This window comes from Leopardus geoffroyi, chromosome B1 (assembly GCF_018350155.1).
Source record: "Leopardus geoffroyi isolate Oge1 chromosome B1, O.geoffroyi_Oge1_pat1.0, whole genome shotgun sequence".
Classification (NCBI taxonomy): domain Eukaryota; kingdom Metazoa; phylum Chordata; class Mammalia; order Carnivora; family Felidae; genus Leopardus; species Leopardus geoffroyi.
In genome coordinates this window covers 81,191,688-81,215,782 of record NC_059327.1, presented here as the reverse complement: position 1 = coordinate 81,215,782, position 24,095 = coordinate 81,191,688, and the positions used below count along the sequence as shown (strand labels likewise).

The 24,095-nt window shown below is 43.6% G+C and overlaps 1 protein-coding gene across 11 annotated transcripts in view; it reads right to left on the bottom strand.

Moving 5' to 3' along the window:
* ZNF827 (zinc finger protein 827) overlaps nt 1–24,095 on the bottom strand; it is a 176,062-nt gene that overhangs the window by 11,383 nt on the left and 140,584 nt on the right. For all 11 annotated transcript variants that reach the window (XR_006709489.1, XR_006709490.1, XR_006709491.1 and 8 more), the window contains exons 9-11: nt 9,306–9,443; nt 7,665–7,836; nt 6,181–6,347 (exon numbers count right to left, since the gene is read on the bottom strand). Coding sequence is in view for 8 of the 11 variants with exons in the window: in XM_045466484.1 (XP_045322440.1) it covers nt 6,181–6,347; nt 7,665–7,836; nt 9,306–9,443 (477 nt within the window). In the remaining 3 variants the exon portion in view is untranslated. The remainder of the gene's footprint in view (nt 1–6,180; nt 6,348–7,664; nt 7,837–9,305; nt 9,444–24,095) is intronic.

Below are 24,095 nucleotides of genomic sequence, written 5' to 3'. Positions count from 1 at the left end.
GTGGTTACAGCTAGTGTGTGACATTATTAGTGTTATGTTTATTTTATTTTATTTGGTTTTCAAAATTGTCTAGATTGCCGTAAATTACTTGTCCAATTAAAAACAGGTTTTAAAAAGAGGAAGGAAAAAAATATTTACCCTCCTACAGTGTTTCCAAGTCTTGTTCCTGGCAGAACTGAACTTGGTTCCTGGACAGACATGATGTGACCTCATTCATGGACCCCCAAGGAGGGATGGAATATGCCTTGAAAGTATAGACCTCCTTTGGTACAAGGAAGGTATGTGAAAGCCAGCCCTGTCATTGGCAGTCTCTAATATGTGACCTAGGTTTAAGTCACATTTTGTAGACAAACAGAATATTTTCAGTGGGGGCTCTAAGTCTATTGCTTCACCAAATCCATCCTCTAAGATGGGTCTCATTCACAGAATATTGCAAGTGATCATTTTAAATTAGTCTTTAGAACGAAAACATATGATTTTAATTACCATCTTTAACAACAGCTTTAAGTACCTTCAGGCTTAAGGCAGTGGGCAGAGCTGCCTAAATTAATCTCTGTGTAAATACACAGGTGTCATGACAGCAACTCTGTGATTCGGCATGGGGAAACAGCCCAGCCGGCTCAATTTGTAATCCCTACCCCACACCGCTTCCTCTGCTCTCAGTCCTCCTCTCCCTTTGCTCTGTCTGTAGGGAGTGAGCTGGGGTGCCCTTGTCAACTCAGTCCACAGCTTGCTGTCATCCAAGGGGTCATTTACTTTCAGCAGCACAAAGATTCTTTTTTTTTTTTTTTTTAAGTTTATTTATTTTGAGAGAGAGAGAGCACAGAGAGAGGAAGAGAGAAAGAATCCCAAGCAGGCTATGTGCTGTTAGTGCAGAGCCCGATGTGGGGCTAGGTCTCATGAACCATGAGATCATGACCTGAGCTGAAATCAAGAGTTGGATGCTTAACCAACTGAGCCACTTGGGTGCCCCAGCACAAGGATTCTTGGTGAATGATTCTCTGCACAGGCAATGCAACCTCATACGTGAGGACAGCCAGCTGAAGTGAACTTTAAAAAAAACCTCGATATTTTAGGGGCGCCTGGGTGGCTCAGTTGGTTAATCGTCTGATTTCAGCTTAGGTCATGATTTCACGGTTTGTGGGTTCTAGCCCCGTGGTGGGCTCTGTGCCAACAGCTCAGAGCCTGGAGCCTGCTTTGGATTCTGTGTTTCCCTCTCTCTCTGTCCCTCCCCTGCTCACCCTCTGTCTCTGTCTCTCAAAAATGAATACACGTTAAAAAAATTTTTTTTTTTAATTTTTTTTTTTCAAGGTTTATTTATTTTTGGGACAGAGAGAGACAGAGCATGAACGGGGGAGGGGCAGAGAGAGAGGGAGACACAGAATCGGAAACAGGCTCCAGGCTCTGAGCCATCAGCCCAGAGCCTGACGCGGGGCTCGAACTCACGGACTGCGAGATCGTGACCTGGCTGAAGTCGGACGCTTAACCGACTGCGCCACCCAGGCGCCCCTTAAAAAAATTTTTAAATAAATTTTTTTAAAAACCTCAATTTCATAATCTAAAATGACACAAAATGATAAACTGCGACCATAAAAAATGGTCAATTGTCTTGCCACCTCAATATAAACACCATTTTTGACATACTTCTTTTTTTTTTTTAGAAGCATATCTATTTTAAAATCATTACTGTTAATTGCAAAGTAGTTAAGAATAAAGACTTTGGATCCAGAACACCTGAGTTTGAATGCCACCTGTTCCAATTAATAAGCTGAATGACTTAAGACAAGGTATTTAACTTAGTGCCTCAATGATCTCATCTTAAAAATGGGGATCATATCGGCAGCCTCATACATGTGTTGTGAGGGTTAAATGGGTTTTTATATATAAAGCACGAAGAACAATGTCTAGCTCATTGCAAGCATTACAGAAAAATGTATTATTATTATTATAAAATATAACATAATATTTATAAGTAATACTAACAACAATAATTAACACTTTGTATTTTCCCATGCTGTTTTATATACCTGGCACATAGTTGGCTCTCAAAAAATTTATGAAAATAATTATGAGTTAATGGTTTTTTTTTTTTTTTAATTTTTTTTTTCAACGTTTATTTATTTTTGGAACAGAGAGAGACAGAGCATGAACGGGGGAGGGGCAGAGAGAGAGGGAGACACAGAATCGGAAACAGGCTCCAGGCTCTGAGCCATCAGCCCAGAGCCCGACGCAGGGCTCGAACTCACGGACGGCGAGATCGTGACCTGGCTGAAGTCGGACACTTAACCGACTGCGCCACCCAGGCGCCCCATGAGTTAATGGTTTTAAATGACAATATTATATATCCTCGGAGTAGACTTATCCTACATTACTTAAGTATTTCCTTAAAATTAAATTTTAAGTGAAAATTAATATTCCACTGGTTGACTTTTTTCTCCTAGGGACAGACTCCCAGAAGAAAGATGACTGACCTGCAGGCATTTTCAAACCTCTTGGTCTACACTACCTAAGTAGTTTTGAAAAGTTCTCCCACCCTGTAGGGTCATGGCCATCAGTATCAGCAGCATCTGGCGATCGTGGGTGACGCTGTAAAACACGCTCCTCACGTGATACATGAAACATAAGCCACTCTTGAGTTTTAACTGGTGGCTAGTGAGGTTCCTTAGATGGAGTGGTTAGCCTTTATTTCTTTTATTATGTATGGACTGTTTATGCCCTTTGTAAATTCTGCACTTAGAGACCTAAAGTGTTTCTTACCAGTTTATATCAATTCTCTGTATAGTAAATATATAGCCTCTGTCATTTCAGGCTGGTTTTTGGGTTTTGTTTCCCATCTTTTCCTTTTCTTTGGCAAATAGAAGAAGATATTTTTATCCATCAAATCTCTTGATTCTTTTCCTTTGCCATTTTTTGTATCACTTAAGCTTTCACAAATCCTTCTCACTCTGGAAGTCTGATAAACATTCTATTTCCTTCAAGCTTTTCTAGGGCTGATTTGTTAAGGGGATTGTGTAAGTCATCTGGTATTTATTTTGGTGTCGGTGTGAGGGTAAAGTATTGATGGTGGTATTTTCCAAAGAGCTATTCAGATTCCTCAGTGCTGTTACTGCAACATTTAAAAACTGCAGCAAAATTTGCATTGATGAAATCAGAAGCAACCAGAGGGAATATTTTTCCCTTGCAGAGATCACTTCACTTCTGTAACAAGAAAGCACTGAGGATTTCTTAATGTACTGAAATAAAAGGTGTCCGTTTCTATGTCAGGTAAATCAAATCAGAGGACAAGGCCCACAAAATGAGAGTCTTATGCCTGCTGGACATCTCCTGCACATTCAAAAGGTGAAGGAATGGACGGCCCAGAGAAGATGAATGAGTTCCTACATTTGCAGCGTTATTTATGGTAACATCGGGTGTAGAACCAGAATCTAGAATTCAAAATGTGTTTTCCTCCATCCCAAGTACCTTCTTCCACATGGATTATATGCATAAGTCAGTAGACTCTCAGGGTTCGGTAAGGGGCACGTTTGAATAATTTTCTTGCTTAGAACACACAAATGCGTGTAGACGTGCTCGGGCACACACATTCATTCACCGGATGAATGTTTACTCCTCACTTGCACTGTGCAGGCACTGGTCTAGGTGCTTGGGAGACAGCAGCAACTTAGATAAGCTTCCTATTCTCAGGAATATATAGTATAATATGTATTACATAGTATATATACTGCTCTATATCATAACTTTGTAATTACACCGTTTATTAATTTGCAGATTTAGATGGACATATCTTGGGTCAAATTCAAACACTTCAAAACAGCAACTAGATGCAAGAAACCTTCACTGTGGAACCATTAGCTTATAAAAAGGGTCAGCAAATTATAGTCCTTTGGCCAAATCTAGCCTCCCGCTTTTGTAAATAAAGTTTTATTGGGGCACTGCCAGGCCTGCTCAATTGTGTATTGTCTCGGCTACTTTCAGATTCCAATGGTAGAGCTGAATGTAGTGACAGAAACCGTATGGCCTGAAAGCCTAAAATATTCACTATTTGGCCCTTAAAAAAAAAAAAAAACAAACAAAAAAACTGTCTCCCTGGCTAAAAAAAAACAAACAAAAAACCCCCAAAACTATAAAATAGGTTATAACCTTATTCCCTAATAGCAGCAGTGTTACAGGCTTCTACTGTATTAAAAAAGCAACTTCTTTAATGCATTTCTTTCCGGCTCTCTGTGCCAACAAACAAGAATATTCTTTGCAGGTAGACAAGGAGCCCTACCACCTCAGAGGGAACAAGATCTCTGTGTTCCCTGTGGCAATGAGTGTGTTTGCATTGGTTACTTGTCAATGTGAAGTTTCCACCAATGACAATTAAGTGACTCTAAATCCAACGGCTTTCCAGCCATTTTGGTTTCTATGGTTTCTACGGCTTCCTTGAGGTGGGGTGGTGGCAGAGGGGCTGTGGCCTGGGGAGGGAGGAGGAAGGTTCTCGACTGGGTTTAGGCATCCTTGGGGTGCAGAGGGTTAGAAGAATGGGAGAGTAACAGAAACGGGGAGAAATATCTGAAAAGCCAGCGGAAATGGAAGAGAGTTTGGCCTTTCCCTCCACTGGCACTCCCGAGATGCTGAATTTAATTTGTCTTTGACATGGGCTTCCCAGCTCACCTGCTGCCCATGGTGCTAATGTGGTTATAGCGAGACAACCAACGGTAGAAATGGCACCTTCTCACCCGGCATAATGGCTCTCTGCAGACCTCCAAGTCATAGCTTCTCAACTTATGATAAAAGCAAGCTTTTATTGCTGTTGGCACCCTGGAACCAAAGCGGCCGGTAAAGCAAAGAGAGATCCGTCTCGGCTGAGCACATCGTCAGCACAACTGTCAGGAACTTCCCCTTCTCAAATCCTTCAAGGGCCAACGATGTGAGGGGCTGACCCAACACCCAGCATTGGCAGTTGGCAACATCAGCTCATAATCTGTAAGCACCACACAATGCAGGGTGGGGGAGGCTCTTCCTCATTCTCATTTAATGACTCCACGCTGGTGTCATTTGTAACCATCACTTGTGAGAGGATAATTGCATGGTGGATTCAAAATGTTAACATCGTTAAGAATGGCAAGAGCCTTGGGGCGCCTGGGTGGCGCAGTCGGTTAAGCGTCCGACTTCAGCCAGGTCACGATCTCGCGGTCCGTGAGTTCGAGCCCCGCGTCGGGCTCTGGGCTGATGGCTCAGAGCCTGGAGCCTGTTTCCGATTCTGTGTCTCCCTCTCTCTCTGCCCCTCCCCCGTTCATGCTCTGTCTCTCTCTGTCCCAAAAATAAATAGACGTTGAAAAAAAAAATTAAAAAAAAAAAAAAAAAAAAAAGAATGGCAAGAGCCTTAAATGGAAGGAGAACACTGGCAAAGTCTTGGCCACACACAGCCTGGAGAGCGATCAGGCTGTTTGGGGAGAATCCGGTTTTCTGCCCCGCCCCCCTCCCTGAGCAGACCAGATATGTGTCAGGGCCGGAGTTTCACGGGACAGGAGCAGAGCCTGTTAAAGTACGTGCACTCAGTGTCCTGGCACAGAGAACCACAAAGGTTCAAACCTCTGCCAAGGGTTGCTCGGACCTGTCAGAACAGCAGTGAGAATGGACTAGAATGGAAACTGTTCGGGCCCAAGCTTCTGGAGGGTTGCTCGGACCTGTCAGAACAGCAGTGAGAATGGACTAGAATGGAAACTGTTCGGGCCCAAGCTTCTGGAGGCACATCCTAATTGCTGACTTTGGACAGAATGCCTCACCTCTGTGAAGCCTCCGTTTCCCCACCCCTATAGCACGGGAACAGTAGCATCGGCCTCAGAGGCCTACGAGGCTTAAATGAGGTCCAGCATGTGAAGACACAAGGGGAAGGGCATCACGAGAGCCCGATGGCTGCTACCTAGGATGACGACACCCAGGGTGAGGACAAGCCAATGGCTCAGCACCTCAACTGCATCTGAACGTGTGGGTCTTTCAGATCAGTGAGGCCCAAGCTGTGCCAGGCAATGGCAGGATGGCCACGGGGCACTGTGGCTCCGAGACCCTGGGAAAGTCCTCCCTTCTGAGGAAGGAATGTCAGTGTCGCGGGGTGATGAGGACGCTTCTGCCAGGTGGGCATGCATGCTGGCAGGTTGGGGGATGGAGGAGAGAAGGACCGACAGTGATGGTCACCTGTGTGCTTGGTGCCAATGTGAGCCTTTATCTCTGCTTCCTCCATGGTGACAAAGTCACAGGCGGTGCAGCAGATGGAAAACATCCATTGCTCCTTGTCCACGTGGAGTGACATGTGGCTGACAAACTGGACATTGAGCTCAGTCTCAAATCCACACACGTGACAGCTGTATGAGGGGACGAAAGAAAAAAAGGGGAGACAGAAGAGTGATACTTTGTGGCACACTCAGAAAACTGGACTTTGACACATGCTTGTCTTCCCACCAAAAGGTTTTGCATTAGAAAATTATTCTACTTGGGGCGCCTGGGTGGCTCGGTCGGTTAAGCGTCCGTCTTTGGCTCAGGTCACGATCTCACGGTTCAGGGGTTTGAGCCCCACGTGGGGCTCTGTGCTGACAGCTCGGAGCCTGGAGCCTGCTTCGGATTCTGTGTCTCCCTCCCTCTCTCTGCCCTTCCCCTGCTCACGCTCTGTCTCTCTCTGTCTCTCAAAAATAAACATTACCAAAAAAAATTAAAAAAAAAAAAAAAAAGAAAATTCTTCTGCTTTCTGGGATGCCTCTGAAGTGGTCACTGTGCCAAATGGATTAAGTGTCAGCATAATGTAACAATCCCATACATGCTATAACGATGCTGAATAATCATACAGTTAATTAAAAATTACAGGTTCCAGATGCCGCACATCACCTTACTGATTCCTGTGGGCAAAGAGATGTGGTGCAGCCTTGCCAAGATATTAGCGGTGTGGATACACTGATCAATTCAGAGCACCCCGCATGCCCAGCGAGCCTCTCTCTGGCTCGGGAAACCTTCCGTGTAGGAAGGAAGGCACATGCAGGTCATCAGATCACACTGCCAGCAGGAGCAATTCCTGTCTGTGACAACTGCTGATAGAAGTCACCGTCCATGGAGATACTTTGTGCAAAAGCAAGTGTCTACCAATCTGTATGGTCTACCTCTTGGGCACAATTCTGAGACTTGGGATTTCACTGCAACCAAACCAAATATTGATCCATGGTCAAATATGAAAGGGAAACATGAAATTCCAGGCACTGAAGACAATACAACCAGGGGCAAATATGCAATGCTTTCAAGGCTATTTCCTCAGAGTTCTCAGACTTATTTTCCCTGGTCTTTTTCTCCTTAGGATGGTTCTCAGGAAGTAGCAAGGTGCTCAGTTACAAAGGTTGGGAGCTTTCCAGCTGCACAAATCGAGAAGCTAATAATCCCCGGAGCCCTGTCACTCCCTGGAGCTCCACCCCAGAGAGCTACCTCCAAGACCATTTCCCTTTCAATTACTTCTACCAGGGCCATCCAAGCCAAGAGAGGAGTCAGCGTGGCTGGTGGGTCCAGTGTAAACAAAGCAAGTATTAAAATGAAGGTCAGCACTATGACTAAGAGGTACCTCATCACATATGCCCTAGCACCCGGGTGGGGAGTGTTCTAGAAAGTTGGGGAAGGCTGGGCCAGTTCCACTCACAGCTCACCTGTAATAATAAGGGTGCTTCTTCCCATCACTGCCTTCAGAGGTGACGGCGCTGACAATGTCCTCAGTGTCCGTACTCACCAGCTTCACCGAATGGACGGTCAGGTGCTGGTTCAGGTTCGCACGGCACTTAGCAGCATAGGGGCACAAGTGGCATTTGTATTTTCTTTCCTCTGGGGAGAAGGAACAGGAAAAAAACCCCAAACTGCTCTCAAAAATGAAAACCCAACACCTGCAGGAGACCACTTAGAGCTGTCATGGCAAGGAAGGTTCAGATCTCATTTCAAATGGGGACAAAGGGAACACCTTGGGATTATAAATATCTAAAAGTCTTCATCCGGGAGGTCACTGCTGTATCAGTACTTAGATAGAAGAAAGTCCCAGGGCAGCCGGACCATCTGCTTTTTCCTAGACATCCACAGGTCCCTCTTCCTGATAAGGGGAGCCCCGCAGGGGCTAAATGAATGTGTGTGTGTGTGTGTGTGTGTGTGTGTGTGCATGCACACCTGCCATGCGTCAGCCAAGGGTGGGTGCTTAGCTGGGGAAAGGGGAGTGGAGCACAGCATTCCTGGGTCTGGTGTAAGAGAAGCCCCATCATGTTCCCTAAGCTCCAGGCCTGGGTCAGCCAAGAAATAAAAACTCATGAAATTAAAGGGGGAGAAAAATGACTCATGTGAAGTAATATGATGGGAGATGTTCATTTTACATAAATAGAACTAAAAGCTGCAATTAATTTCTTAATGAAAACCCTCTCCTAAAACTGACAATGTTTCAGGACTCTTTCCAGAGCGGCATTCTGAATTCATTCGATTAATCAAGCAAATTATAGTAGAAGGAGCAGGCTGGCTTTCACTGTGCAGATAAAGGGAATGGACGATAGTGGAAAAAAGCAAAGAGCAAACTCATTTTCCATCCTTACTTCTTACTTTGTCTCACTGGGCTTGCCCTTAAAAAATACCTGTCTTACCATTTCACAGCAGAGAATAAGGAAAAAAGTTCTTCCCCAACCAAATGCAAGCCATCATCATTGTTACTGTAGATGGTCCCCACATCTGTCCTGCCGGTGGCCTGGGGCTTGGCGGGGCCAGGGGAGGAACCCGGCCATACAGATAAAATACAGCCCTTCCTTTTGGGGGCGAAGGAACTTATTCTTGCCAAATTGATTAAGTTACTATTTATTCCTCCTTTATCCTTTCTTAATTTGGTTGCCGTCCCTTTTGCAATGCGCAGAACCAACCACATTTCTCTACTATTATATGAAGATAAAGATAGCAACTGTTTCTCCACAAGCTGCTCTGTCCCTCTGCTGCTCCCATTTCCCACAAAAAGATGGAACCAGTAACGTGGGTGCAGCCCCCATCACCTGCACCCTCCAGGTGAGAGCAATGCATTTCTCAGAATTCAGGAACCTTACCTGGATACACTTACACGTGTATCTTTTCTCATCAAGCCTACTTTCAATACAAATAAAAACCCTTTCCAGGGCCTCTTTGAACATGCCAGCTAAAATGGTTTGAAGGGCCAGGATAAAAACATTTCCACCACTTCCAGAGAGAATTGTCTTAGACAAAGTCAGCTTCTTGACAGTAGAGAGGTTGGTGATCCAGAGTGCAGACGGCTTAGGAGCGAGGCCTTGACTTACCTGTGTGCAGCGAGAGATGTCGGGACAACGTCTGCTGTCGGCCAAACACTTTCCCACACACATCACAGGGAAAAAGCTGGTCATTGAATTTCCAGGATGGCAATCCGTTTCCTGCCTCTAGTACTATCTTTTCTGTTTCTGGGCCAAAAGAGCAAAGCATCATGAGGGATATACAAGGCATCGTGAACAAGCTGCATTTTAGTCAATATCCAGCAGGACGTTAGCAGGGGATTCCTTCTGAACAACGTGGCTGATAACTGCAGAGAAGTCCCAGTTAACCTCTGGCCTTCACGCTCACTTCTTGTTTCTAAGAAGCTATTCCTGAAAGCTGTGGTAGCAAATGATGCCACTTCTAGTCAACTCTCTGGTGTTTTCCCTCCCTATCATTAAAGGTCAGCCAACCAGACCCTGAGTGGGTTGACAGCATGGTTTAGCGCTATGCCCAGTATACAGTTGGTACTCAATATTTGCTGAGTGACTAGTTGAGTTGCACCTTAGAACTCCAGACATGTACGCTCTTGCCACAAGACGGTAAGTAAACAATCTCCGATTCTTACTGAATTGGTAAGAATCTGACGGTAAGTAAAGAATCTCAGATTCTGATGTGAAAACGAATGGTTGGATCTTTTGAAAGGACATACACACGCGTTCACTGTTCTTTATGAAGAAAAGTTTTGCCCTGTGTTCTGGGTTGTGTAAAGTCCTTCATGAGGAACTTCATGTTTCACAGGCTCAGTGATGACAACTGCACACTATTTGCTGTGGTCTGATGTTTGTGTCACGCCCTCCCCCCATTCGTATGTTGGGATCCTAGAGCCCAAGGTGATGGTATTGGGAGGTACCACCTCCAGGAGCTGACTGGGTCATGAGGGTGGAGCCTCAGGAATGGGATTAGTGCTCTTATAAAAGAGATCCCAGAGAACTCTCTTGCCTGTTTCACCTTGTGAAGACACAGCGAGAAGTGGGCAGTCCGGGCCCTTACTCGACCATGCTGGCCCTTGATTTCAGACGTCTGGACTGCGGAAGCGTGAACAGTACATTTCTGTCGTTATTATAAGCTAGCCTGCCTGAGGGATTTTGTTACAGCAGCCCAAATGGACTCAGACACTACTCCACATAAAATTCCCTAAGGCAGTAATGTACCACTAGCGTTTCCCCAAAGGTCTCATCCTATTAGGAAAAATGGTGAGATCGCCGGTTATCTGCACATACTTCACCGTCATGACTGAGATGTGTGGACACTAATACATCCTCTGGTCCTCTTAAAAAAAAAAAAAAAAAAAAAAAAGGTTTCACTTTCCCATCATCATCCATAGGAGTACGTCTGATTTTTTCATCCACATTTCTTCTCCCTGAACTGTAACGGTTTGTACAAGCATTATTTCTACAGTAATAAAAGGAGCCAGGCGACAGAATACTAAAGAGTGAAGGGGACGAGTCAACAAGAATGCTTTTCTTAGGCCTCACTCTGAAGAACAAGACAATTTACGTAGTTGGTGTCTTGTCCGCTACCTCAGTAAATTATCGTGAACCTTTTTAAAGCATTGCTTTTTAAAGTATTACTTTATAGAATTGGATACCAAGTGGTGAGAATTAAATGGCGGAGAGAACTTTTTTGTAAGATCCGTGCAGATGAAAATGCTCAGACCACCGGACAGAGAGACATCAGAAGAAAGGACTTTATTTCACGCAATTTGGTTAAAACTGCTTCCCGAATATGGGCTTCCACCTGTATTTGGGTGAGTCAGCAGGATGGGTTTTTGTTTGAGTGCAGATCTGTCAGATAGTGGAATCTAAGGAAAAGAAGAAACAAACACGAGTGTGTGTCCGGGGGAGGGGGAGGGGATGAGGTGGAATCACAGTCACGTTTGCTCTGAGGCACCTGCCAGCAATCCCAACACTGATAAGGCACATTTATTGATTTATCTGTGTTTGCTAAAACACAGCTTTTGGGGCCTCAGGGAGAACAGCTAGTCTTATTAAAGCAGGGAGGTGCGACTAAAACCCTCTGGGGGGAGGGGGTGGAATTGTGGGGGGGGGGAGGGAAGGTGAAAAGGGAGGTGCTGGCCACTGAGCTGTTGAGGACACAAGAACCACTCTCAGATGACTGTCCTTGAGCCCAAGCAGTGGGCATTTCAGCCACACGGCGATGAGAGGGTATTTCAGTAGCTCCTTTTAAGTATGTAATCAAAATGGTGCTTCGAAGGAGGGCAACGGTAATAATTATAAGAAGAGGTCAAGAGGGTACAGGGTCTTCGAATACCTTCACAACAAGAATGAATTAATTGGGTCACATACCAAACAAGGAGATGCAATTAAAACTAAAGAAGTCTCTTAATGAGTCTTTTAAGTATTAGTCACACACTCGAGAAGCTGAGCATCATATGAAGTCCAATTTCCTCCACTGGCCTTAGAAAACTATTAAAACTATGAATACTTGCTTCAGCCAAGCAGGAAAAAAAACCCCACAGTCGCGGTGAAGCAGCCAGAGCCATCAGAAGCCGTCCATCTCTGGTACCCTAGGCCTTGAATAGGGATCACCTGCTTTCCCTGCTCACTTGCAGTCTGCATGTAGTTTATTTTAAGATGTTAGTTGAAAGACAACTTCCCCACAGTGTTGTTGTTTTTTAATATTTATTTTATTTTTGAGAGAGAGAGAGAGAGACAGAGCACGAGTGGAAGAGGGGCAGAGAGACAGGGAGACACAGAATCCGAAGTGGGCTCCAGGCTCCGAGCTGTCAGCACAGAGCCCGAAGCGGGGTCTGAACTCAAGAACTGCGCGATCACAACCTGAGCCGAGGTTGGACGCATAACGGACCGAGCCACCCAGGCGCCCCACTGCTGTCTGCATTTACAGCGGCCACCCATTTTCATTTCACAGGCAGGAACAAGGCAACCACAGGCCCTTTGCAGCTGGCCCTGAACACAACTTGGAAATCACAGCTGGGTGAGGCTGGGGAGTGGAGGGCAGTGCGAAGGGGAGCATTGTTTTGGCACAAGAAGCACTAAGGTAAATGGGCCTGCTCCTCTCCTCACAGAACTGCCATGAAGCCAAAGGCAGCTCAGCGGATCCTGCGTTCTTCCACGTGTCCTGTGCATGGCGCCATTCAAATGCCACCCGAGAAACTGCAGAATCTTTTTTGATTCCTCCCTCCTTCCCTCTCTTTCTGCGCATCCAGTCGGTCACCAAAAACTGTCCATCTACTTCTAGACTGAGATCTGAATGTGATGGGCACCTAGCAAGTGCCATGAAAATGTCCATGGCCTGCCTCTCTGAAGCACGGCTGGCCCCCATTGCCACTGACAGTTATCAACTGCAGCCGCAGGCTCTCGAGGGGAATGCCCGATCAGGGCAGCACCTTCTGTCTGTTCTTGATGATTGACCATTACCAAAAATATTTTAAAATCATTAAATTTATTTGATAAATATTTTATAAAAGAAATCTACATAAAGAAATATTTATAAAACCTGACATACAGGCCTGTCCTAGCCTCTATGAATTAGCAACAGTGACTGTAACCCTACATTAGGGAAAACACTGTGAGGACGGTGGGCAAGCGTTGCGATTCATAGACTCAGACACCGTGCTTTCTCGCTGTCGTGGGGCCCGAATAATTCGAATTGGGCTGTCCTTGTGGTCACAGGCCACAGGTTTATTTTTTATTTTAATTGTTTTAAATGTTAATTTATTTTTGAGACAGAGAAAGAGCATGAACAGGGGAGCGTCAGAGAGTGGGAGACACAGAATCTGAAGCAGGCTCCAGGCTCCAAGCTGTCAGCACAGAGCCCGATGCAGGGCTCGAACCCACCAAGCCCGAGATCATGACCTGAGCTGAAGTCGGATGCTTAACCGACTGAGCCACCCAGGCGCCCCCACAGGCTACAGGTTTAACAAAAAGATTTCATGTTCCAATTTGTGTGTGTGTGTGTGGACAACACCGTGGAAGCTAAGTTTGATATATTTTTATGAAAAATGTTTCTATTATTTGATTTGTTTAAAAAAAAAAAAAAAACTTTGGAAACAAACCAACAAAGATCTCAAAGATCTTTCTGGGACCGCACTGCCTGAACGGAGTTATCATCTCTCACCGGGATTATTGCAAAGCCTCCCGAACAGCCTCTCTATTCCACTCGTCCCCCGTCACTGGTTCCAAAATGGTCTTTTGGAGGCACAGATCTGATCTGTCTTGTCCTGGACTGCAATGGCCCCTCCAGGCCAGACTCCTTCGTGTGCCTTCTGAAGAGCTTCACAACCCTTGCAATCCTTCTCCAACCACCTTTCACCTTCAGCTCCCCATGTCACCCCCAACCACCCAAACATTCGGCAGAGTGAGCTACGTGCCCTTTTGGAAAACTAACCAGTCCCTTTTAAGTCGTCAATGCTTTTGAATCAAGTGCACCTGCATCAGAAGCTATTCCCCGTCCCAGCCCTTCTTCTGCACAGCAGTCGGGCTCATTTTCAAGCCCTATCCACATTTCATCTCCTTGGTAAAGCCTTCCTCAATTCCCCAGGCAGAATTAGTCATTTCCTCTTCTCTGTCCCAAAGCACCTTTATGAATACTTTCATTGCACCACCTTACCTATTATATTATTTGTTTGCATATCTTCTATATTACATATATCTTTTTCATATAAAGCAGCCAGTGAGTCCAATATGCAGCAGCACTCGACAAATGTGTTCCCTGGTCTCCCTTCTCTATGAGAATGTGAGTCACTGAGGGGAAGGGTTTCTACATGATTTACTTCTGTATCTGCAGCATTAGCACTGCCTGACACATAACCAGTGTATATGGTATACATGTGTTGAATATATGAATGACTGAATGAATCTTCTTTTTTAATGTTTATTTATTTTTGAGACAGAGAGAGACAGAGCATGAACGGGGGAGGGTCAGAGAGAGAGGGAGACACAGAATCTGAGGCAGGCTCCAGGCTCCGAGCTTTCAGCACAGAGCCCGACGCGGGGCTTAAACTCACAGACCGTGAGATCATGACCTGAGCCGAAGTCGGAGGCTCAACCGACTGAGTCACACAGGTGCCCCTGAATGAGTCTTTTTCTAGAGAAAGCGCGTGCGAGAGTGTGGGAGTGCATGCACACACGTAAGTTGGTAAGGGACGGAGAGAGAGGAGAGGGAGAGAGAATCTTAAGCAGGCTCTACACCCAACATGGAGCCAGACATGGGGCTTGATCTCACAAATTGTGAGATCATGACCTGAGCTGAAATCAAGAGTCAGAGGCTTAACCGAGAGAGCCATTCAGGCGCCCCTGAAGAATCTAAGTGAGGTAGGGAATAAACACTATTCTTATTTCATACTGGGAAAGACTGAGGCTTGGAGAGAGCCTTAGTTAATAAGGTTTATGGCCAATTCAGGGTAAAAATAAGGCTACTTGCCTTTTGAATGTGTTTCAACTCAATCCAAGAACTGTGATTTAAGGATTCTATCAGTGGAAACATCTACGTTTCTGAGCCATACCCCAAAGGTTCTATATCCTTACTTCCTCCCAGTAACAATAAGCCAGAAGATTATTCTCTTCGAGATAAAGTTTTGGCAGACATTGTTTATCAGTTAGCTCATCTCAACTTTCTTTCTCCCCTGCCTATTTCACTATAGAGGCAGCTAGGGCAGCCACGCACAAAAGTTCTAGGCAGTGAGAATGCTTTTGCTTTCCCCATCAAAGGGAAGATATCCTTAGTGTTGGTCCTCTTCTCTCTTTTTCTTGGCTTGATCACAGAGGAAATGCCTGGATATGGCAGCCATTTTGTGAATAAGAAGCATGAGGCTAAAAGCCAACCTGCTAAGGATAGAGGAACAGAAACATGGGAAAAGTCTGGGTCTTTGATGGCATCTTCTAGTACTTGAATGACTGGCAGCAACCGCCCACCTATGGACTTCTTGTTTTGTGAAGAAACTAAGCCTGTTTGTTTCAGCCACTATTGGTTGGGTTTTCTATTACTTATGACATTCTTTTTTTTTTTTTAATTTTTAATGTTTATTTATTTTTTAGAGACAGAGAGAAACGGAGCACAAGTGGGGGAAGGACAGAGAGAGAGGGAGACACAGAATCTGAAGCAGGCTCTAGGCTCTGAGCTGTCTGCACAGAGCCCGATGTGGGGCTCAATCTCACAGACTGTGAGATCATGACCTGAGCCAAAGTCAGACGTTTAACTGACTAAGCCACCCAGGTGCCCCTACTTATGACATTCTTAACTGAAGTCCCCTCCCATGATTCCTCTTGGTCTTAGTACTTTGAATGTTACGTTCTGGCCTTTGACGAACTTTGTTCTAAAGCCCCAGCACCCTATGGAGAATTTCATGTTCATTATCAACAGCAACAAGTGTACAGGCAGCTGATCACACATCCACCTTAATTATCTTCTTTTGTTCTGATAAAAAACAAAACTTAAAGTTTCTTTTAGATTAGTAAGGAATTTCCTTTTTAAAAACTTTTTTTTTTATTGAAGCGTAACATTTAACAGATAACAGCAACTGCTTTTAAACTGTCCCATAGTCATGAAACAGTTTGGAATGTAGGTTTATTGAACAAATGTTTTGCTCTTCTTCTTTATTCCCATGTCCCTTAGCGTTTGTTTCATTATTTTAAGTAGCTATGAATAATGATTTTCTTATTTCTTTCATAACAAAATACTCATCTAATGATATCTTTTTTAGCCACAGCCTCAGAGGATTTCATTTCCTACAAAGCAGTTTCTGTCTCTTCATAGTCTTAAGCTCAGATTCCTAGGAAAGCCATTAATTGTTTCCACAAATTCCTGACTACTCAGTATTATCTGGTCTGATGCTTTTCTCTCTACTTTCCCACCTGTGGTTTTGGTCCTGAACGTCATTTGGGACTTTCCCTGTTCCTTAAACAGGTTTTTGTTTTATTTATTTATTTATTTATAAATGCTTTTATTTATTTTTGAGACAGAGAGAGACAGAGCATGAGCAGGGGAGGGGCAGAGAGAGAGGGAGACACACAATCTGAAGCAGGCTCCAGGCTCTGAGCTGTCAGCACAGAGTCCGATGCGGGGCTCGAACTCACGGACTGGGAGATCATGACCTGAGCTGAAGTTGGACGCTAAACCAATTGAGCCACACAGGCGCCCCAGGTTTTTGTTTCATATGAAGTAAATGTATATAGGAACAAGCACCTTTATCCCCATGGTGCAGCTGGAAAAACAGGAACTGAGTGAAAGGAGAGTCACTATCTTAGCGGTCCCCATACTCTCAGCTCTTCCCTTATACAGTGAACTGTGGTTCCCTCATTCATAATGAGGCCTAATGGCCAAGAGACAGTATGCCAAACTGTGCCTCTTATAACCTAATGATCCAAGGAGACAGATTTCATTTCATACACGGGCCCTGAGAAGATGAACCCCAGCAAGTGTTTCTCCAAAAATTTCCATGAAATAAACCAGCTGGTAGAATCTGGGAGGGAGCTCGACAGACCTGCAGAACACTAAATCCAGTAGAAAACTCAGATTCCTTTGAATCCATCTTTCATTTCCATGAGGAAGAAACCAAGGCTGGATTCCAGGCCCTCTCTCACCCCAGCACCCCCCACAACTTGTACAGGGTTGAATACCAGAATCAAGGGTTCCCTGGTAAGGAAGGCTCCATCTTGCCCCAAATCGCAGTTCGGGAGGAACCTTAAGGATCCTCTCCTTCAATGTTCTCTTCTTACTTACAAGGAAACTGAGGCCTAGAGAAATGGAGTAATTGCCCTAGGTAACCTGGCTCATGACTCTGGGAGAGCAGAGACTTCAGACCCACGGTCCCACTGAAGCTCCTCCAAGCTTTGTGGGATTAATGCCAAAGTCTACAGCAAACAAGGAAGGGGTTTTTCTTCTCCTGTTCTTTGGCTCTGAGTTTAATATTCTTGGTTACAAGTGGACATGTGCAGATTTAGCAACAATTCACAGACACTAGGATTTCTATCCATTTTCTTCTTGAAAGTAGCAGCCTAGAATATTTCCAGCCCCAGAGAAGTTAGAAACTGTAGTATGTCAAGAGTCAGAATAAAGAAGGAACAAGAGGAAGATTAAATAGGAAAATCCTAAAAGTCAATCCTCTCTGAGGTAAACTGGTCATTACCAAAGAAAATTCCCTTGGACATTTCATTGACATTTGGGGAGTTTTTGGCAAAAAACAAAAAAACCCTGCCCCGAAACCCAAAATCAAAAATAGAATAAGCAGAGCAAAGGAAAGGAGTTGAGTTTAATTCTTTTCCATTCTAACACCATTTAACCCCCGACTGGCATTGGTGCATTTGCTGTGTGAGAAATCCCTGCATCTCCTGCCAAAACAATGGTCTCAAAGAACCATCTCTCAACCTGATTTTGGCAAGAGACATGCGGAGAGGGAAGGCTTTATTTGGTTAAAGTTGTAAGCAAAAGATTGGCCAAAATGTGACCTCAACGCATAAATAACTGTCCGGATTGACTAACGCTGCGTGGCTGCTGCATGAGGAAGAGGCTCGGGGCCGCCTGGGTTTTCCATTATGACAGATGGTATTTTGATCATTTCTTTCTTTCATCGTCAAGCCTGGAGCTTCAAGGCCTTTGTCAACTGAAATTCTGAAATCCTGTGCCTTTACGGTCAGTACCGTAGGTACTGGATAGGTTAAAACCCACCTGGGGCGCCTGGGTGGTGCAGTCGGTTAAGCGTCCGACTTCAGCCAGGTCACGATCTCGCGGCCCGTGAGTTCGAGCCCCGCGTCAGGCTCTGGGCTGATGGCTCAGAGCCTGGAGCCTGTTTCCGATTCTGTGTCTCCCTCTCTCTCTGCCCCTCCCCCGTTCATGCTCTGTCTCTCTCTGTCCCAAAAATAAATAAACGTTGAAAAAAAAAAAAAAATTAAAAAAAAAAAAACAAAAAACAAAAAAAAAAAACCCACCAGGTCATTTCCAGGCAGGCCATGTGATTTTCTGGTTAGATCCCACCCCTACTGGCTCCATTCTTTGGTGTCACGGGCTCTGCAGGCCGCTGCTTAGAACAAGCTGCTGCCTTCTGAGGGCAGCCTGTGATTTAAGGGGTCAGCTGTGGTTAAAGACTTTTGGGGGCTTGACATTTACGCTCTAGTGTGTAGTTCTTCTATAGTCTTATTTTTTTCTTTTTTCTTTTTAAGGATCACTTCAACTTAGGGTAACTCAGCAGGTCCTCCCAGATCTATTAGGCTCCCTAGGAACTCCTCTCTGCAAGTCTTGGTGTGACCAAATCCCCTTTAAGGACCACTTCAAACACTCTCCCAAAACACAGGATTTTCTGCTGGTCAAGACGTCAATGCATGACCAGCTAAGAAGCAGAATGTAGCGATAGTTTTAGTCACTCTGTGTCCAATTAAAAACACCAGGTTGCAGGGCGCCTGGGTGGCGCAGTCGGTTGAGCGTCCGACTTCAGCCAGGTCACGATCTCGCGGTCCGTGAGTTCGAGCCCCGCGTCAGGCTCTGGGCTGATGGCTCAGAGCCTGGAGCCTGTTTCCGATTCTGTGTCTCCCTCTCTCTCTGCCCCTCCCCCGTTCATGCTCTGTCTCCCTCTGTTCCCAAAAAAATAAATAAACGTTGAAAAAAAAAATTAAAAAAAAAAATAAAAACACCAGGTTGAGATACTTAGGCATAAGAGTTCACAGGCTCTATCTTCTGTAGACTCATTTCAAATTTTAATGCTTAACAAACTTAGGAGGGTCCATGCACAGGCCCTGGGAAGATGAAACCCATCAAGTATTTCTCCAAAACTTTCCATGAAATAAACCCAGTTGGTAGAATTTCGAGGGAGCTCTAGCAAACTCTATTCAACAGAACATTCGGTCAAGTAGAGGCCTCAGACTCCTTTGAACCCAACTCTTTCATTTCCATGAGGAAGGAACCAAGGTATAGATTCCAGGCTTCTCCTATTCCAGGGCACCCCACAACTTGTACAGGGTTGAGTACCAGAATCCAGGTTTCCCTAGTAACAAAGGCTCCATTCTGCCCCAAACCTTAGTTCAGGGAGGAACTTTCAGGAACCCCTCCTTCAATGTTCTCTTCTTACATATAAGGAAACTGAGGCCCAAAGTACTTAAGCAATTGCCCACAGTCTCATTCAGGCTCCTTTCAGCCTTAAGAAATCAATGCAAAGTCTATAAACAAGAATGGTCTGTGAAATTGGTTCTTAGTAAACATCCTGGTATTAACCCAGAAAAATTTGGGTAACATTTTTTGCTTAGTGCTGGGCAACAGTTTGCCTCAACAAAGCCTTACTGGTTGACTTGTAATCTGTTAAACTGGTAAAGAATCATAAATGTTTTCTAGGTGTGTGTGTGTGTGGGGGGTGGGGTGGGTGGGTGGGTGTGTGTGCGCGCACGTGTTTTAATGCAGGTCATTTTAAGTCAATAGAAGAAAACTGGACCTTGATCCCTCTGGTAGTAGAAAATGGTTAGGACTTGGTACTCCTAATTCCAGTGAGGCCAATCACACAGATCTTGAGCACTTCAGGGAACTTCTCCAAGCATCCAAACATAGAGCATCACCGTCAGCATCTAGGCCTACTGATGTCTGTCACCTCTAATTTAGCCTTACAAAAAGGTTTGGATGTTGCTTCTACATTTCCACCCTACTTGTATTTCCAAGATCAGTGGGTCCGCAATAAATGCTTATTGAATAAATGAGACAGTCATATCACCAAGATCGTAATTGTTGAACTAAGTGGCAACCTCATTCTACATTGCAACATGAAAGCAAACTGACAATATTGATTCAGGAGTCACATCTAAAGGACTTTGGCTGTTATCTTGTCAATTACATAGATCAGTGACCATCTCCCTTCTTAATGATGATAGTAGGACCTAACAGAATGTCCCAACGTTGAGGACATTTATAAACCTTTGTAGGAAAACCATCAGGCCTAGGAGCTATGCCCTTCTTGCGGCTTTGTAACAGGCCTTGCTAATTGCTTATGTAATATCTAACAGAGCTGCAAGTATTTTTTTTAGGGCCGTTATGTGCTCAGTTAGAAATATGCCCTTCCCTTCCCAGCCTCCATTGCAGTTAGGGGCTAGTCATGAAACACTGTTCAGGCAAATGAGATATAGGTGGGGGTTCCTGAAGACAGAGTCTCTGACATTCCCCCACTCCTGAAAAAATGGCAGTCTGGTAAAAAGGTCATTCACCCTGGGCTCTTCTCTCTTGGATGTCTGGAGGTAGAGCAGCTCTCTCTCAACCAAGAAGGTAAAAGCCATCTGATAAGGGAGGTGGAACACAGAATTTTAGAAAGAGGCTGGGTCCTCAAACAGCTACACCAGTCCTATCCTGTCTATTTCTGAATTCCTAATTGCGTGGAAAAAAGAGACTCCCATTTGGTTGAGTCGCTGTGGCTAAGCTGAACATAACTGTAACAGACAAAGGTTTAAACTGTATTACTAGTTTCACCCCATTTTGGCAGTTTATCTCCATTAGGCAAAACAATATCAGAGTTTGTTAAAAGTATATCAAGGAGATAATGCATAATTAAAACAATAGCTTATGTTTATGGAGTATTTACCATTATGTGAGCCACTGTACTATGCAGTTTACACATATTATACTGAACCTTATAACAGCACTATGCATTAGTTACTGATATTACCGCTCCCAGTTTACAAAAAAAGGAGTAGCAGGCTCAGGGAGGTTGAACAATGAATTCAAGGTCACCCAGCTAGAAAGTCACAGCCCATCCCAAACCCAGGTCTCTCTGACTCCAAAGCGCATATCCTTAACAATTCATTACATTATACTATTCTTTACTGTAAGATCAAAGAAGAAAAATCGAAACATTCTGGTTTATTTTATCAGAGACAAATCTGCTACAGTCTTGATTGGTTCTACTTTATTTATTATTATTTTTTTTAATTTTTTTTCAACGTTTATTTATTTTTGGGACAGAGAGAGACAGCATGAACGGGGGAGGGGCAGAGAGAGAGGGAGACACAGAATCAGAAACAGGCTCCAGGCTCTGAGCCATCAGCCCAGAGCCCGACGCGGGGCTCGAACTCAGGGACCGCGAGATCGTGACCTGGCTGAAGTCGGACGCTTAACCGACTGCGCCACCCAGGCGCCCCCGATTGGTTCTACTTTAAATTCTCCTGTATTCACCAACCACAAAGAATAAGCGTCTATGGTCCCATTGATGTAACGGGGGCTTTACCGGGGCAACCCAAACGCCTCATTGCTCTTGCCTACTTCCTCTAGGCTTCTTCCTGGCTCTTTGCTGCTGGTGGGCTTCTGTGCGTCAAAACTCTGAGCGCCGATTATGTAAATTTTAATTACAAAATTCCTTTCAGGCCAGCTTTCACCTGCCCCAGAATAAGACCCTCTAATAACTGTTCTTCCAATTTTCCCAAGGGAGGAAAAGAACAGGCATTCAAGTGTGGAGCTACCCCAACTGCACATTAGGTGATGGAAAATCTTTAAATCCAAGAGTCTCCTTCTACGAACTATTATAAAGTATGGGCACATATGAGAATATCTTGGGAAAAACCTTTACCGTCATTTGGGCAAACAGAATTCCCTCTTTTTTCTCATCTTCAGTGTTGTACTGGGTGGTAAATATATACTTATTGAATAAGGAAAATAGCAGAATACTATAAAATAGGAAAATTCAGACTCCTGAAAACACCTTCTAAGGTATGAAGGTTTTAACGCCCATTTACTCCTAAAATATTATATGATGTGTAGAACACCTATAGAGTATTTTAAAAATATTTAGTATGTTTCTTTTAAAATTCAAGTCACAGTCATTTCCCAATGTTATTCAAGTAAGCCTCGAGGGATTGTGCACTTGTCTTCACTAAGATTGGAATCCACTGGTATTCTCAATTATTTTAGTCCTCTTTTCTTATGGACAAGCCTTGATCATATCATGCATTCCTTTAAAGATTTCTAAATTTCCTTAAAGCCCTTATCAGCTCCCAGACACTGCAATATTCTTGTGTGACTGTATCCAGTTTCAAATTTTCAGACTTCTTCTCTCTCTGCTCCTAATCTATTGAGTTCTGTATTAACAGAAAATATAACTCTTCTATTTTGCCTTTCTCTTGACCTTGAGTTTTAGCACATTATAAAATTTATGTCAGTTGATGTCAGCTTTAACATTTTATTTTATTTTTTTTCAGCTTTAACATTTTAAAGCAACACTGATCACAAATATTTTTCTCCTGGACTCAGAAATACTATCTATTTGATTAAACAGACTCATGTGTGTTTATATGGTGGAGATTTCTGTTTGTTGGTTTATTTAATGATTTTTTTCCCCAGGTAGGGATCACAGACAGCATTGGGAAGTACCTCGTTAGCTAGGAGATATGAGAAAGGATTGCTGGTATTTTCCTACTAAAGTCTGCCACACCTTTTGGGATGAGCACTGGGTGTTGTATGGAAACCAATTTGACAATAAATTTCATATATTGGAAAAATAAATAAATACAAAATAAATAAAAAAAAATAAAGTCTGCCACAAAGACTGGCAGTACTAATAATCTGTTACCAAGAATGGTAAGTAACACAGTTGGCAAATATTTCATTTTTAAAATAAAAATATTAGGCCATCTCCATAATAATATCATTGTCATTAGTTCAAATATCTATGGCTAAGGTTTACTCAGCACTTATTTTCTTCCTGGAACTGTGCTAAGGCTGAGTCCTCTACTTGTATTATTTCATTTAATCTTCACAACAATACATTAAGATTGGTCTCATTAGTATCCTCATTTTATAGATGAGAGAAGTCAAAGCTCAGAATGATTAATGAATCGGCCTGTTCTCACGCAGCTCCTTAGAGGCAGAACCAGGATTTGAACCCAGGATGCTCAAGCTGGGAGAATGTGTACTCACTCAATGGCTTCCCTTACACCGCATGTAACCCTCTAGGTGTGTCCACGGAGTGTCACTCCTTTTTGTGAAAGATCTTTCATCTCTGTGTCAAAGTAGAAAAAGGCTGTGCTGGCTGCTGGCTTTGAGATTTTCATAGGCTGATGACTTTGATTCGGACTGGGTCCTACGGAGGCCACGGTCATGTTTTAATTTTTCTCTTTCCTAGGTGGCAAGTGTCACTTCATTCTATGGTCTCAAATGAAAATACAATCTTATCAGCCGCCTTGAACATAAACGTCCCTGTTGAATACGGTGTGGAAGGTTTAACATAAATTTAATCCTACTCCAAACAGATATCCTTCAGACAAGGAGTCTGAAGAACTGAATTTGTATATGAAAGTTAGGGCATAACCATTATCAATACAAATACATGGAAAATCTAAGTCACTTCTATTTAATCATTTCAGGATTGAAAGAATAAAAAATGGATTTTTGGCTCATAAACCAGAAATATGAATATCTAATAGCTTAAAAATACATTAAGAAACAGGGAATACTCAATGACACAATTCCAAAGTAGTTGAGCAAAAGGAGAAATCTAAAAAAAAAAAGTATCTTCCTTCCATTTCAGTTTGAAAACTGAAGAGGAAATCAAATAAATTTAAAAAAATCAATGCAATATTTTCATGACAAATCAAACTATTAAAGATCAAATAATAGATTTGGAAAAATGGAGGCACTACCTTGCTCTATAGTGAAAATGCAATTATTTTAGTTACATGTCCTGTATCACTGTGGGTGCTTTGTATGTACTTTATACATGTATTCTGACTTGGTCATCTTTGAAAGCATCTCTGCTCATCCTCTGTCTGTATACAGACCTTAAATAGAGTGGACAATAAATATTTGTTGATTTGATTAAAAGTTCACTAATTACAGGCAAAGGAGAGAACACATGCATTGAT